This window comes from Physeter macrocephalus, chromosome 4 (genome assembly GCF_002837175.3).
Source record: "Physeter macrocephalus isolate SW-GA chromosome 4, ASM283717v5, whole genome shotgun sequence".
Lineage (NCBI taxonomy): Eukaryota > Metazoa > Chordata > Mammalia > Artiodactyla > Physeteridae > Physeter > Physeter macrocephalus.
Genome location: NC_041217.1, coordinates 144,443,207 through 144,460,546, shown reverse-complemented (window position 1 = coordinate 144,460,546; position 17,340 = coordinate 144,443,207). Strand labels below are relative to the sequence as shown.

General features: G+C 35.2%; 1 protein-coding gene across 5 annotated transcripts in view; it reads right to left on the bottom strand.

The window, feature by feature from the left end:
• SPATA6 (spermatogenesis associated 6) overlaps nt 1-17,340 on the bottom strand; it is a 151,373-nt gene that overhangs the window by 40,013 nt on the left and 94,020 nt on the right. For 2 of the 5 annotated variants that reach the window (XM_024119740.1, XM_024119739.3), the window contains 2 exons: nt 14,022-14,206; nt 10,321-10,420 (listed from right to left, as the gene is read on the bottom strand). The exons of 1 other annotated variant lie outside the window; for it this stretch is intronic. In XM_024119740.1, coding sequence (XP_023975508.1) covers nt 10,321-10,420; nt 14,022-14,206 — 285 coding nt within the window. The remainder of the gene's footprint in view (nt 1-10,320; nt 10,421-14,021; nt 14,207-17,340) is intronic. 2 more of the 5 variants (XM_028489411.2, XM_024119741.3) reach the window with 1 other exon arrangement.

Sequence of the window (17,340 nt, the reverse complement as noted above, 5' to 3'; positions counted from 1 at the left end):
TCATACAGACTGAAGTAAGTCAGAAAGAGAAAAACAAATACGGTATGCTAACACATCTATATGGAATCTAAGAAAAAAAAAAAGCTCATGAAGAACCTGGGGTAAGACAGAAATAAAGATGCAGACCTACTAGAGCATGGACTTGAGGATATGGGGAGGGGGAAGGGTAAGCTGTGACAAAGTGAGAGAGTGGCATGGACATATATACACTACCAAACGTAAAATAGAAAGCTAGTGGGAAGCAGCCGCATAGCACAGGGAGATCAGCTGGGTGGTTTGTGACCACCTAGAGGGGTGGGATAGGGAGGGTGGGAGGGAGGGAGACGCAAGAGGGAGAGATATGGGAACATATGTATATTTATATGTATATGTACATGTATATGTATATGTGTAACTGATTCACTGTTATAAAGTGAATGTATATGTATATATGTATACATATATATGTATAACTGATTCACTTTGTTATAAAGCAGAAACTAACACACCACTGTAAAGCAATTATACTCCAATAAAGATGTTAAAAAAAAAAGAAAAAAAGAAGTGATGTGAATGTCTTTCACTTCTTAGTAGTATGGGATTGTTTGTGTGTGTGTGTGTGTGTGTACATGTATACTTATATTTATATTGGGTTTTTTTTTTTAAGCCATTAGAAAGCTGCTTAAACAACAGTACTAGTGATGCCAAGATTCCTGAGGGGAGAGGTGAGTTAATAGGCTGCAGCTGTTATTTTCCTGGGGGCATTTGTGGATTCTGAGAATAGAACAAAATGTTGAGAATCTATGCTTTGTCACAGGTCCACTGCTGGAGGAGAAATAAACAGCAGTGTTTTGGCAGTCTTACTATGCTAGATAGACAAAATTAAAAATCTGAGAGGCCAAAACCCAATAAGACACGATGGGTGCAAAACTGAGCTGATGGGTCCCTCAAGACACTCGCAGAATGTCTGAAACGATGCAGGGTGAAGGGACAAAAAAAGCTCAGCAAAAGTCTCTGAAAAGCAGAAGGGATTTTCAGCTGTCTTGCCTGAGAAGATGAGAGTCATAAATAGTACCTATGAGAAGGAAGGGGCCTAGAACCACACCAACTCTCAGGTAAAAGCCCAAAGGGCTGAAAATTAAGAACTTGACAGTTTGGGTTTTTTTTTTTTTTTTTTTTTTTAAATATTTAGGATTTAGAGAAAAGCTGCAAAGATAAAGAGTTCCTGTACACAGGAACTTCACCCTTCACCTAGCTTCTCTTAACGTTAACATCTCATATAACCACAGTCAATTTTGCAAAAACCAAGAAATTAACATTGGTACAATACTATTACCTAAACTGCAGACTTTATTTGGATTTCACCAGTTTTTCCAATAATGTACTTTTTCTGTTCCAGGATCCAATACAGGATACCATGTTGCATTTAGTCATCATTTCTCCTTAGTCTCCTCCAATGTGTGACAAGTTTCTGTTCTCCCTGTTTCTCATGATCTTGACATATTGGTCAGGTGTTTTGTAAAAAGTTTCTCAATTGGTTTTGTCTGATGTAGTCTCACGTTTAGACTAAAGTTATGGGTTTGGGAGAACAATATGACACAGACGTGCCCTTCACATACCCTGATATCAAAGGATACATGCTATCAACATGAGTTATCACTAGTGATGTTAATCTTGATCACTTTAATAATAAGGTGGTGTCATTTGCCACATTTCTCCACCTAAATTACTATTTCTTTTTTCCATGGTCTATTCTTAGATATAAATCAAGTCCAGCCCACACTCAAGAGGAAAAGCTCTATCTCCTGGAGTGGGCAATATCAACAATTATTATTTAGGATTCTTCTGTAAGGAAGATTGGTCCATTCTCACCATTAGTCATTCATTGTTTCGCTTACATCAGCATGGACTAATGGATATTTATTTTATTGCTTGGATTATAATTGATACTAATGCTATTTATTTCGTTGCTCAAATTATTCCAGAAATGGCCACTGGGGCTCATTCAGGTTGCTCCTGTGTCCTTTATTTTTGGATTTTTATTTATTTTTTATACAGCAGGTTCTTATTAGTTATCTATTTTATACATTAGTGTATAGATGCCAATCCCAATCTCCCAATTCATCACACATACACACCCCCGCTTTCCCCTCTTGGTGTCCATACGTTTGTTCTCTACATCTATGTCTCTATTTTGATATGCCTCTATTCCCCTCACCTTTTGTGAACAATTCCTCACTTTCCACACTACAAGATGTTCTATGTTAATCTTCTGTTTTCCCTGCTCCACCCCGAGAATTAGCTATTGCTCCAAGAAAAAAGCCCTGGTAACTTTCATAGAAAATAGGTATTTAGAAATACGTGATAGGTATTAGATCTGGGAGCTGGGTGTCCTTGTTGCTATTGGGTTGTCACTCCTTCTAGCTCCTTTCAGAGGGCAAAGACAGGAAATATGTGTGTATACTAACCCACATATATTTATATATCTATATCTCTGAATTAATCTATCTGTATATATTAACATAAACATGAATTAAAACTGTCATCTCAGACGCTAATCCAACTTCCCAGGGTTCATTCTAGCTTTTTCCCATCTTGTTTCTTTATAACTTCTTTTTTCTGACAATAAGAAACCTGGTTGTTTTATCCACAATTTATTTACTTATTTATCCAACTCTCATATACATGTATTTTCAGAATTGTTAATGCATATCCCTGTGTGAAACACATTTACCTACTCGAGCAGGGGTTGGCAAACAGCTCCCAGGGCAATTCTGGCCCTTTGCCTGTTTTGGTATGGCTGATAGCTGAGAGTAATTTTTACATTTTTAAATGACTGGGGGGAAAAAACAGAATATTTCATGAAAATTACATGAAATTCACATTTTAGTGCACATGGATAAAGCTTTATTGAAACACAGTCATGCTCATTTGTTTATGTGCTGTCTATGACTGCTTTCGTGCCATATCAACAGAGCTGAGTAGTTGTGACAGGGACCCTATGGCACACAGACACACAAAATATTTACTATCTGGCTCCTTCCACAAAAAGTTTGGTGATCCCTAAACAAGAATATAGTGATCATGTAGTTCTTTTTGGCTTTAGTGTTACAGTATCCAGCCAAAATACCATATTCCAATGTAATTTAGATAAGCTAATTTAAAGATAAGTCTTGTATTTTTAATACTGCTAGCTTATTATAATCTACATTAAATCTTCAGAAGACCCAACATAACACTTTTAATTTTTAATACAATAAATTTAACTCTTTCTAATGTACATTTTTCTAGGAGTTTTGACAAATGCATAAAATTATATATCAGTCACACCAGTATATCAGGCAGTTCCTGTACCCTAAAAATTCTCCTGTGAGGCTGGTTTCTTTGTAGTTGACAGCTTCTGCATCTCCTAACTTTTGCTATTTTAACAATGTCATATAAATAAAATCATAAAATGTGTAGCTTTGGGGTTCTGACTTCTTTCATTTAGCAAACTCAATTTAAGATTCATCATGTTGTAGCATACATTAAGAGCTCATTCTTTTTTATTGCTGAATTATATTCGATTGAATGGCTATACCATAGTTTGTTCACCATTCACAATTAAAGTGCATCTTGTTTGCTTCTAGTTTTTGGTAATGATGAATAAAGTTTCGATAAACATTCATGTACAGGTTTCTGTGTGAAGATATGCTTTCAATTCACTTGGGTAAACAGCTAAGAAAAGGATTGCTGGGTCATGTAAGTGTATGTTTAAACTTATACAAAACTACCTTCAAACTGTCCTCAAAAGTGGCTGTACCTCTGAGCATTGCCACCAGCATTGAATGAGAATTCCTGTTGTTCCATATCCTTGACAGACAGCATTTGCTACTGCAAGTTTTGCAGGGTTTCTTTGTGGCGCTGGGGTGGGGGGATGTTTTTGTTTAACAAATTCTAATATGCATGTAGTGACATCTCAGGTAGTTTTAATTTGCATTTCTGTAACGACTATTGAGCATCTTTTCATATATTAATTGGATAAAAATGTCTGTTCAGATCATGTGCCCATTTTTTTTTTTTTTTTTTTTTTGCAGTACGCGGGCCTCTCACTGTTGTGGCCTCTCCCGTTGCAGAGCACAGGCTCCAGACGCGCAGGCTCAGCGGCCATGGCTCACCGGCCTAGCTGCTCCACAGCATGTGGGATCTTCCCAGACCGGGGCACGAATCCGTGTCCCCTGCATCAGAAGACGGACTCTCAACCACTGCACCACCAGGGAAGCCCCATGTGCCCATTTTTAATTGGGTTATTTATTTTCTTATTGTTGAGTCTGAAGAGTTGTTTTTATATATTTTAATTATGGATATAAGTCCTTAATTATATATGTGATTTGCAAATATTTTCATTCAGACAAGGGCTCGTCTTTCTATTCTCTTAACAGTGTCTTTCACAGAGCAAAAGTTTTTAATTTCAATGAAGTTTAATTTATCAGTAATTTTGCTTTTCCTTTATGGATCATGTGTTTGGTGTCATATCTAAAGTCATTGCTAAATATAAATTAAATGGATTTTCTACTATGTTTTAGGTCTAGGATATATTTTGAATTATGTGTCAAGGAGTTTTTTTTTTTTTTTTCATTTATTGACAACCATGTGTTAAAAGACAACAAATGCAAAGACTCCATTTAATTGTCTTTGTACTTTTGTCAAAAATCAGTATTTGTGTGGGTCTATTTCCAGAGTATCTCTCCTATTCCTTGATATCTCTGTGTATAATTTAGTCAATACCACAGTCTTCATTGCTATGCTTTACAGTAAGTCTTAAAATTAGGTAGTGGGTCCTCCAACTTTGTTCTTTTCAGAACTGTTTTGTTTTTTTCAAGTTCCTGTGCTTTTCTATACATCCTAGAATCAGTTTGTCAATATCTATTTAAAAGCTTGATGGAGTTTTATGATTTCATTGAATCTAGAGTTCAAACTGGGGAATATTGACATCTTAATTTGGAGTCCTCCAATCCATGAATATGGTATATCTCTGTTTAGTTCTATCTTCTCTGATTTCTTTCAATGGTGTTTTGTAGTTCTCAGAATGCAGATCCTGCATTAGGTATAATTCTGTTAGAATTATACCTAAGCACTTCAATTTCTGGTGCTATTGTAAACTGTATGGGTTTTCTACATTAAAATTCCAATTGTTCATTGCTGGTATATAGGAAATATTACTTTCTTTGTATTTTGTGGCATTGCTAAACTCACTTATTAGGAGCTTTTAGGTTGTTTGGAATTTTCTACATAGATAACCAAATCCTTTGCAAATACAGTTTTGTTTCTTCCCTTCTAACTTTTATGCCTTTTATTTATTTTTCTTGCCTGTCTGCATTATCTAAGACTCCCAGTATGATGTTAAAGGAATGGTGAGAGAGGGCATGCTTGCCTTGCTTCTGAGCTTAGGGGGAAAGTATTCAGTCTTTCACCATTAAGTATAATGTTAGCTGTAGGTTTTTCAAAGATGGTCTTTATTAGGTTAAGGAAGTATCCTTCTACCTCAACTTTACTAAGAGTGTTTATCATGAATAGAGTTGAATTTTGTTGGATAATTTTTCTGCCTATTGAAATGACACTGAGAACAAATATGCATTTAATCTGTTAATAGGATGAATTTACATTGCGTTTCTGGAATAAGCCCACATGATTATGACGTATTTTCATTTTTATATACTGCTGGTTCTAATTTGCTAATATGTTGTTAGGGATTTTTACATATACGTTCATGAAGGATTTTGGTCTGTAGTTTTCTTTTCTTGTAATGTCATTGTCTGGTTTTGGCATCAGAAGAAATGTTGATATCATAAGATGACCTGGGGAGTATTCTTTCTTCTATTTTCAAGAATGTGTAAAACTGGCATTATGTTTTCCTTAAAGGTTTGGTAGAATTCACTAGAGAAAGCCTCTGGGCTTAGGGTTTTCTTTTATGGAAGATTCCTAACTTTAAATTAAATTTCTTTAATAGATATACAACCATTGCAATTATCTATTTCTTTTTGAGTTAGCCTTGGTAGTTTATGTCTTTCAAGATGTTCTTGAAAGTTATGGCTTTCAAGAAGTTTCAAATAGTTTTAACAGCAATGTAAACAGAGCAGAAGACAGGATTAGCAAACTAGAGGACATTTCAAAAGAAAGTATCTAAACTAGAAAGAGAGAGAAAAAAAGAATTAAAAACATCAAAATAAGCATAAGAGGGCTTCCCTGGTGGTGCAGTGGTTGAGAGTCTGCCTGCTGATTTAGGGGACACGGGTTCGTGCCCTGGTCTGGGAAGATCCCACATGCCACGGAGCAGCTAGGCCCGTGAGCCATGGCCACTGAGCCTGCGTGTCTGGAGCCTGTGCTCCACAACGGGAGAGGCCACAACAGTGAGAGGTCCGCGTACCGCAAAAAAAAAAAAAAAAAAAGCATAAGATACATATGATATACAGTCTAAAGACCTTATATAAATGTAATTGGAAATTCCAGAGGGACAGTAAATAGATATTGGGGCAGAAGCAATGTTTAAAGAAAGAATGAATGGGTTTTCCAAAACTGATGAAAGATATCAACTTAAAAATTTAAGAAGCTCTGCAAACTTAACATAGAATTGATCCAAGAAAATTACATCCATGTATATCACAGTACGATTACTAAACACAAAGTTGAAGAGCAAATCTTAATTGCAACAGAGCGGGGAAACCCCACATTACTGCAAAGGTACTGACTTTTCAACTGACACAAATGAATGGCTTTTTTAAAGTGCCCAAGGAGGGAATTCCCTGGCGGTGCAGTGGTTAGGACTCACTTTCACTGCTTTCACTGCTGAGGGCACAGGTTCAATCCCTGGTCAGAAAACTAAGATCCCATAAGCCATGCGGTGTGGCCAAAAAAAAAAAAAAAGTGCCAAAGGAAATAACCACCAACCTAGAACTTTATAACTTTATATATAGTAAAACCACCCTACACAGAAGTAAAACCATGATGTTTTCAAACAAACAAAACTGGAATTCAAAGCCAGGATAATAACATGAAAGAAAGTACTAAAGGGAGTTTTTTGGGCAGGAGGAAAATGACTCAAAAATCCAAATAGGAATATGGAATTGCAGGAAAGGGTGAAGAATAATAGAAAGGGTAAATATATGATTAAAACAAATAAACATTACTATGCATACAAAATTAATTTGTTTTGTGTTTTATATATGTAGAATCAAAATTCATGATAATAGATGTTCAAAAGAAGAGATGGGTTAAAAAAAGAGTTAAATGTTTTTAGGTCCCAACATTACTGGGGAGGTCAACAAAGAAATAATTTGTTATATGTGCAAGTTGAAATCTCTAGGGAAATGAATAACAGAATAGTAAAAAAATGAATAACAGGTTAATAAAAAGGAAATAGATAATTAAAAAGTTACTAATCCAAATAAAAGCTGCATCAATCTACATAAAAATTCTAGATTTTCATTATTGGAAAAAAATCTCAGGTGCTATTCACAAGATATGTACTTTAAATATATTGATAAAAAGCAAAGGATGGAAAAATATACACCATGCATATACTAGGGAAAAGAAATCTGCTATAACTATGTAACTAGTAGACAAAACATACTGTGAAACAAGAAATATTACTAGAAACAAAAAGGGAACCTTTACATAAGAGGTTTGTATCGTAGTCTGAAATCTGTATCCAACTAACAATGTGCCTTCAAAATACATAAAATAAAATTAACAGAACTGGAAAGACAAACAGACATATTCACAATCATAAAACTTGAAACTTTCATGAAATTTGACACCTACCTACCACTATACAGAAAAAAATAATTCCAACAAAAAGCCTTTAGAAGAAAACATATGATAGAATCTTGAACTAGACTGATGGAAGAAATTTTCACATATTGCGGTACGGGGAATCATTCTGGCTTGTACATCATTTGGCTTGAACTTTATGCTACCTAGAGCCAGCAGTCTTATGGTCTGTCAAATGTACATTGTACAACTGCTTTAACTAAAAACAACAACAACAACAAACAACAAAAATGCACTTTGCACTTACTAGACTGCTTAGAATGTCTACTTGGAAGATAGGGATAAATGTGGGCCCTTTCTATGACACTAATGCTAGTACTCCTTCGAAGATGCGGTTCCCTTCTCAGACACTGTGGTCATGCTGACTCGCTGTGTATGTGCTAATCAGTCTCTTTGGAAACTTTGAAGGACTGTACCCCTGTCATGTCTGATGTTTGTTCTTTGTTCTGACAAGATATGAAACTGCGGTTCAGGCATCCAAAATGGAGCCAGGTGGTCACTGTGGATGTGGTTTCAGACACGTTCCTGCATCACTAAGACCTTGAAATTTTCTGAACTGTATCAAACTCAAGGATACCACCAGCAGTTCTCAAAACAACACTGCAGCAGCAGCCAGCTGCAACGTTAAGGTCTCAAGGTCTTCCCCTGTGACTATACAGCCATTTCGGACCCTAACCAATCCTTACTTAACTCATCTATCTAACTGTAACTGCGGTTTTTGCTGATATAAGCCTTCTCCACTTTGTAGTCTGGCAGAACACAATTCAAGTGCTTCTCCTTCACAATTCAAGTGTCCTCGGCTCTAGTCCTCAGTCTGGCTCCAATAAAACTCTTTTCTATTCCTATTTTGGATTGTTTATTATTTCTGTTGACAGGACAAAAATTGTAAAAATGCTAATAAAAAAAGATAAAATTGATTCATTGTACTTAAGAACTTCTTTTCATCAAAAGATACCATTAAGAGAATGAAAAGGCAAGGCACAGAGTGGAAAAAGAAAATTGTAAAACATATATCTGACATATCAAAAATCAATATGGAATTTTAACAAAACAAAACAAGAGACAACTCAGTACAAAAATGGGCAAATAACTTGAACAAGTACTCACAAAAGAGGATATCCAAATAGCCAATAAACATATGTACTAGTCATCAGGAAACAGCAAATTTAAACCATTATGTGATAAAACTACTTCTCACTATCAAAATGCCAAAATTAAAATACACACACACACACACACACACACACAACCTATCAGTAGTAGTGAGGACAAACTGAACTCACACACACTGGTAGTGGGAGTGTAAACTGTTAAAATCACTTGGAAAAGTCTTTGGCGGTATCTAGTAAAGCTTAATGTTTACACACTATATGAGCAATTCCACTGGTAGGGACATACCCAAATAAAATGTATACAATGTTACCCAAGGATACATAAGCTGTGCATAGCAGTTCTAAAATAGCTCAAACCAGAAACAACCCAAATGTCCATAAATAAAGGAATGCATAAATCAATGGCAGTATTTTCACACAATGAAATACCATGCAGCAGCAAGAGTGCAGAACTATATAACAAGATGTCTGTATTGCAAAAATGTCTGAATTGAAAAAACAAAATGAAATAATGAAATAACTAAGAAAAAAAGGGAAAATACATGGTTGGATGTCATTTGTGTAAAGATCAAAAATATGCAATACTAATCCTGCTATTAGAAGTTAGGATAATGTTAACCCTGGGAGTGACAGTCACTGGGACTATCTATATTACACTTTGAAAAGAAATTTAATTTAAAATCAATATGCATACAGAAACTTTCAACAGTACAAACTGATGTCAATGTCACATAATCCAGTTATATCCCCAGGACTAAGCTTGGTGTCCAACATGACTCATGATAAACAACTGTTTTTAAATTAGTGACTGAAACAAGAAATCAAACACAAAAAGAATAATATACTGTAATTATTTCCCAGCTGTTGTTCATATATATGTTTATTTGCCTTATGTCAGAAAGTATTCTCATACTGATCTAATACTTCTCATACTTCTCTAATATTAAATCTGATAAACCTGACTTCTTCTTTTCCTCTTTTAAGTTTTAATTAACATAAAAATCAGCTGGGAAACTTCTCCAAAATACATATGTCTCATCCCATCTCTCATTCTACCATTTAATCAAATCTGTTTGCAGGAAATGGAATTGTTTTATTCTGGGCCATAAAACAAGGGTTCCCATATTTTGAAGGCTGTGAAAAAATTATCATAAAGTCACTACTTACTGACTCTTTATGAGATAGTTATCACTAACATTTTTTATAGTTCACATGATCTGTGTCAAACATTTTGCATAATGACTCAGGTCAAGAAGGAAGTTAGATACATTGCCTTTAGCAAAACCACTGACTTGCATTAAATGGAGGTTGTATCTTTTCTATTCCTTCCCAGTGATTAAACTTTGTGAGCTTTAAGCATCTTGGGTGGTTTTCATGCCTAATTATAAAAAGCCTTCAAAAGAAAAATTTAGAAACTAACATATAAATGTCTCTGATGAGCCTGATGTGATTTCAAGACATTCTTTACCCGGTCATGGATCTCATCACAGTTTGAAGGTGAACACCAATCAGAATGGAATCTGTAGGCATAAAAAACAAAGGTGACTTGTAGCCAGAGGGAGAGAAAAGTAAATCTTTCCAAATGCCAGACACAGAAAGTTATTTTTTCTTATCTCTATGTGATAACATAAAAAGATTAAAATAACATATTTTCTTTCTTTGACCGAGGATGAGAGGCAGATATAAAATCAGGTACTAATTCTCAACTCTAGTATTAAGTCCTCACAATATGTTCAATGAACAGTCTTAATAATAAAGTTTGACATGCTTTGGGGAGAGCATTTCTATATATCTGACCATTTTAACAATTTCCATACATAATTCTTTAGAGGTTTATCTTTAAATAAAGATATAAATTTTTATATTAGAGCAATAACTCCACCTATAGTGCCTTTAAAATTAGTTCTTATTTTCCAGTCTTGGAATTAAACATGTCAAAGAAGAAAAGCAACTCTTCTTCTTTCTCATGCCCTTCCCAAACTCAAAACTGGCACTTGTATAATTAAGTTACTTTATTTGTTTTATACAAGTAATAATGAAAATTTCCAAATCCATCTGATTATAATGCATCTACATGCCATATTCTTGATAATTCCTTTATAAAGGAATGAGTACTAAAATGTTAATAGGTTGCTTAAAACTTTCTATCTCCCAGTTTGTTCTTACAAAGTTATAATTTTATGTGTTTACACAAAGTATAAACTGTTAAGCAGGATAAATGATTTACATAATCTGTTTTAAAGAATGCAATCAGTAATGGATGATCAACTATATATAAATTTTAATCTCCTGCATTTGTAACAGGAAGTGTTGCTGCATTTATGGAAATATATTGGCAGACCTTGCTATTTGTTACATATGTAACACATCTTGAAAATCAGAGACCCAAATATGCAGCTCCAAGAGGATCTCTTCAATGATACTATGAGAGGATCCACTAGTCTGTGCTGTGGTATAAGAATTGATTACCTAGCAATCTAACTCCATTTACAAAGAGTAAAACCTTTAGCATGATTAAAAAGAATATCAGCTCCTTTTAAATTAGATTTGCTATTATTTCTTAGTCTGATTTTAGTAATAACTCTACAAGCTAATATAAATTATGTCATAATATTAATATTCATACTTTAAGGAGAAAACAGCTTCTGCAATGTAACACCTATAATCAAAATTGAAAACCTTGTATGGTGTGCTAACCCTATTGGAGATATTCTTTAAATAGGCTTAAAGCAAAAAGGACTTTCACTATAAATAAATTCATTTGCTTAGAGTCACTGATAAAAGTTTTCAAAAGTCTGTTTATTCACATACATGATTAAGGAGTCAGCTTTTTACAGCAATCTTAGAGGAAAACTTATTTAATTTTAATGAATATTTACCCAGATAAACTAGAGCTGTATGTTCTGTCATATTCCCAATTTTGCCTGGGACAGAAAATCTACATTTACATCAGTTTAAATTGTTTATTGATCCCAATGGATTATATAAACATAGTATATTTCTCGGTGACCTAAAAGCCAGATCAGAGAATGTCTTATATTTAAAGATGTGGTACTGGGTGTGCTAAAAAGAACAAAATGTTTTTGTTCCTAGTAATGTCTTAAAGACATATTGTTTGACATATTTTACTTTCTTCTATAAACTAGATCTAGATCTTTTTTAGAAAATACACTCAAAGTAGAGGTGTTCTACATTAGTGAAAGTAAAAAAGTTTATTTACCCTAGAAAATACCCCAATAAAATTTTATTAACTTATTTAGATGTATTCAAACTAAATTGCCATTATATTCTTTTATTTTAAAAGTACCTCAAATTTCCTCAAGTCATAAGTAAAATATGTAATGTTTAATATTTGAATCACTGATATCCTTCTGGCAAAGAACTTATTTATCTATATCTACTATCCAACATCAAAATAAATGTGTAAATGCTGCTACTTACTCTAAACCATCCCTTGCATTGAAATATGAAAATGGGACAGTTGACTTTAGCTACCCTCAATAAATAATTTTTGAAAATAGCCTCAGTGAAGAATTTATCAACCTGGCTTCAAAAGCTGGGACAATTATATACAAGGATAAAATAACATAAGACTAAAATTGATATTTTACTATAGTAGTAGACAACTGGAGAGTTCTGCAAAATATGCAAAAAGGTAGAAAAATAAATCAATAGTTATAAAAACATACCCAAGGAGATACAGGTAAAAAAAATTCTTGAAAACCTACATATATGGCAAAGAACCTAATCAAGAAAACCACAAGTGCTTAATTCTAAAAGTAGGGAAAAAGAGTGTAGCACCAACTGAATATCTGAACATCTGAGCAGACATGGAAATCAAAGAAAGTCCCTGATAACTGAGATGCAAGTTACCAGACTTCAGTAGAAAAACCTCTCTTCAAGAGCTTCCCTTGAACTTTTAAAGCCTATAGATACACAGACATATATCTCCCTATGTAAATATACAGATGTATCTATCTATGTATCTATCTATCTATGTATCTATCTACCTACCTACCTATCTATCTGAACTTGATCTCCATAGGCATAATTCTAATACACTTGAAGCAACATTCATCAAAATTCCCTATCTCAGGAGGAGGGTGTCCAGCATACCTTCATATACCCATTTCGAATACTTACAGGGCTAATGAGGAAACAGATAAATCTATCTGTTCAAGACAGAGATCTTTTAATACAGTTTCCAAACTGATATACTCTTGTTTGAATCATCAGTTTTGAGATGAACTTTTGATAGATTCTCTATAGCTAATTTAAACTTTCTTATTTATGCCTGATAGCCCTAAGTATGCTGTAGGAATTTGGTGTGCTACTTTAGCTTTTTGATACCATTTGTAAACATAGGTTTTATTTCTATGTGTTGAAGGCATATCTCTTAGTTTTTCAAATTTCTATAAAATTTCTTAAATACCCAGGATTGGGTTTTTGGTTTTGTTTTTTTAATTTATGACAACTCTTGTTTTCTATGTTACCATGAGGGAGGCAAGGAATTTCCAATTTGGATTCAACAACAACAAAAACAGATGAAGAGGAATTATTTCTTTCACATTCAAATTATAACAAGTGTCTAACTTTGTTTGCCAAAGCATTTTTAGAGGGAGAACTAGAAGCTTTACATAAGGTTAAGACAGACGATTAAGATTCTCTTGGCAAGTTGGGGGTAGGTAATTTGAGGAAAATAGGTGCCATGTACCTATAATATATAGTATCATCATTATCACTAAAAGGAAAATATAACCCATGCTATTTTTATACATAAGCCATGACTATAATATTAAATCTCTATGAATCTACTAAAAACAAACTATCACATACTCTATTTTTCACTTAGGGAACTACAAAATTTAATTAGGGTTAAAGTGACCCTAATTAATAAACTCACTAATAGTTAATAAACTCACTTTGAGAGAACTGGGCTGGGGAGGAGTATCTAACATTGTATAATATGCGATATGTTCTAAACAAAAACAATTTAAAGTAAGTCTCTTAAAATCAGATTATCCCTTTACGAATAATCACATCACATACATAATTACTGCCTGCTCTTTTCTAATGATGATTATTCAAAAATTTAGTACAGAAATAGAGACCAAGCATTACCTTTCCCTGAGAGAAGCACGATTTAACACAGGGCTTGGAGAATGCTTCGGCATTGTAGAGGGTGCCGACTGAACGAGTAAGGTCCTGGATGAATGCTGGGACTTGCTACATGACCTTGAGCTCAAATAGTCATCACATCTTTCCAAAGAGTCATCGAAGTCTCTCCCATGAGGTGTTCTGATGACCTGTTTAAAAATTTTTTATATATATACATATACACACACACACACACACACACACACACACACACACACACACACACCCTTTGTAAAAGTAAAAAAAATCAAATATAATGCCGCAGCTATATTTGAAGGTAAATTTCAGAATGTAACAATCATTACTATCACTGTATGACTAGACATTAAATACATCTGATTATTCATTCCACATGTCCAAAATCTACAGAACTTTATCAATTCCAATGGCTTTTGAGTAGGAATAGGGTAAAGGTAGGGATGTATATATAAAACAAAGGACAAATACACATGAACTAATGATAGTCTAGTTTATCTATGAGGCCAAACAAAACAGAATTCTAGTCCTCATACTCATTCATTGCTTCATAATAAATCAGGGTAGATAAATGAATAAATTCCTACCCTTGTAGAATTTATATTCTAGTAAAATTTACATTCTAGTAAGGAGAGAGAGATTTAAAAACACACACCTCGAGTCTGTCATACAGAGTGAAGTAAGTCAGAAAGAGAAAAAAATATACCGTATGCTAACACATATATATGGAATCTAGAAAAAATAAAATAAATAAAAAATGGTTCTGAAGAACCTAGGGGCAGGACAGCAATAAAAACGCAGACATAGAGAATGGACTTGAGAGAGAATTCCACTTTTGGTGTAAATGCAAGAGAGTTGAGTTCAAGGCCCTGAGATGGTCCTTCTGGGGTACAGAGTTGGGCACTTGGTAACCCACTGTGCAACCTTTATCTGTATTGTCTGTAAGTCTGTAGGCAGATGTGTTCCTTCATCCCACTCGGTCCAGTCATTCTCATTCTCAATGTGACTTTTTTGTCATCACTGAGTTCCCATCTACATTTTTAATAGGCTCGCTGGTGACTGATGTAAGAGGGTAGTTGCACATCCTTTTGAGAGACACTGGCTCAGAGCCTCCCTGCTCACTGCAGACTGGCAATGTCTGCATCACCTGGATCTTGTTAGAAAGACAACTGGGTAGTATATATAAGTCCATGCCACTCTCTCACTTCGTCCCCAAATGGGTAGTTAGTGGGAAGCAGCTGCATAGCACAGGGAGATTAGCTTGGTGTTTTGTGACCACCTAGAGGGGTGGGATAGGGAGGGTGGGTGGGAGACTCAAGAGGGAGGAGATATGGGGATATATGTATATGTATAGCTGATTCACTTTGTTATAAAGCAGAAACTAACACACCATTGTAAAGCAATTACACTCCAATAAAGAGGTTTAAAAAAAACACACACACACACACACACCTGCCCGCCCAAAATAAAAATGTAAAGTATACAGTATATCGAAGGATGGTAAATACCATGGGAAGAAAATAAAGGAGATAAAAAGTGCTACTGGGTGGAGTGGCAGGTGTATGTAGGGCAGGAGCTGTACTTTTAAATAGAGTAGTCAATGGGGACCTCACAGAGAAGACTGTCCTAGTAAAGATCTAGGGAGTAAAGGCCTGAAGACCCTAGTGAAGACAATAAGACCTAAGTCAGGGGGACATTTGTGAGAAGAACATTCCAGAAAGAGAGAAAAATAAACACAAAGATCCTGTGGATGGGGTAGGGTGCATGCCTGCTAGTTAGAAATAGCAAGGAAGCCAACAGGGATAGACAGAATAGTAGGAAATAAAGTAAAAAAGGTAAATTTTAAGGATTTAGCCTTCTATTCTAAACAGAGGAAAAATAAGCTCTTTTTTTTTTTGTAAATAAGATCTCCTTGGCTACTGTGTTGAGAACAGTCTATAGTGGGCCCAAGGGCAGAGGCAAGGAAATCAGTTAAGAAACAATTACAACAAAGTATGGAAAGAACGCTGGCTTGATTCTGAGTGATAGCAGTGGAGGCAAAAAGTGATCAGATTCAGAAGTCATCTGGAAGATAAAGTCAACAGGATTTTCACAGACTGACTATCAATGATAACATCAAAGTTTTCTGGTGAAATCAACTGGAATAGTTGACTTTGTATGAATTAGCTATACCCTTCCAACTGGACAGGTGGAAGAGTAAGATATTAGGAGTCTGGTTTTGGACATGTTGAGCTTCACACATCTATTAATCATCCAAACTATTAGAACAGAGGTTCAGGAGAAGAGTCCAGGATAAACGTACAAGCTGGTAATTTCCAGAGTCTAAATGGCATTTAAAAGTATGGCACAGATGATATAACCAAGGAAGTGAGCATAAATAGGAAACACCTGAAAACTGAGCCCTGGGAAGACTCCATTGTTTAGAGGCTGGGAAGATGAGAAGGAAACAAACTGAGGAATGGCCAGGGAAGAAGTGGAAGAAGAAGGAGAATGTGTTATTCTGGAAGTCAATTAAATAATGTATTTCAAGGAAGAGGAGTAACTAGCTCAGTCAAGTACTGCTGACAGGTCAAGGCAGAAAAGGCTAGGAATGAACTTCTGGATTTATATTAATAAGAGTAGCTTTGGTGGGGGCTTCTCTGGTGGTGCAGTGGTTAAGAGTCCACCTGCCCATGCAGGGGACACAGGTTTGAGCCCTGGTCCAGGAAGAGCCCACATGCCGCGGAGCAACTAAGCCCATGTGCCACAACTACGGAGCATGTGAGCCACAACTACTGAGCCCATGTGTCACAATTACCAAAGCCCATGCGCCTAGAGCCCATGGTCTGCAACAAGAGAAGCCACCACAATGAGAAGCCCATGCACCACAGCAAAGAGTTGCCCCCGCTTGCCACAGCTAGAGAAAGCCCGTGTGCAGCAACAAAGACCCAACACAGCCAAAAATAAATAAAAATAGTTTTAAAAAAAGAGTAGCTTTGGTGGAATGATGGGAGTGATAATCTGGAGTTCAGTTCAAGAGAGAATGAGAGAGACCTAAATGTAAGGCCAGACACTATCAAACTCTTAGAGGAAAACATAGGCAGAACCCTCTATGACATAAATCACAGCAAGATCCTTTTTGACCCACCTCCTAGAGAAATGGAAATGAAAACAAAAATAAACAAACGGGACCTAATGAAACTTAAAAGCTTTTGAACAGCAAGGGAAACCATAAATAAGACAAAAAGACAACCCTCAGAATGGGAAAAAATATTTGTAAATGAAACAACTGATAAAGGATTAATCTCCAAAATATACAAGCAGCTCA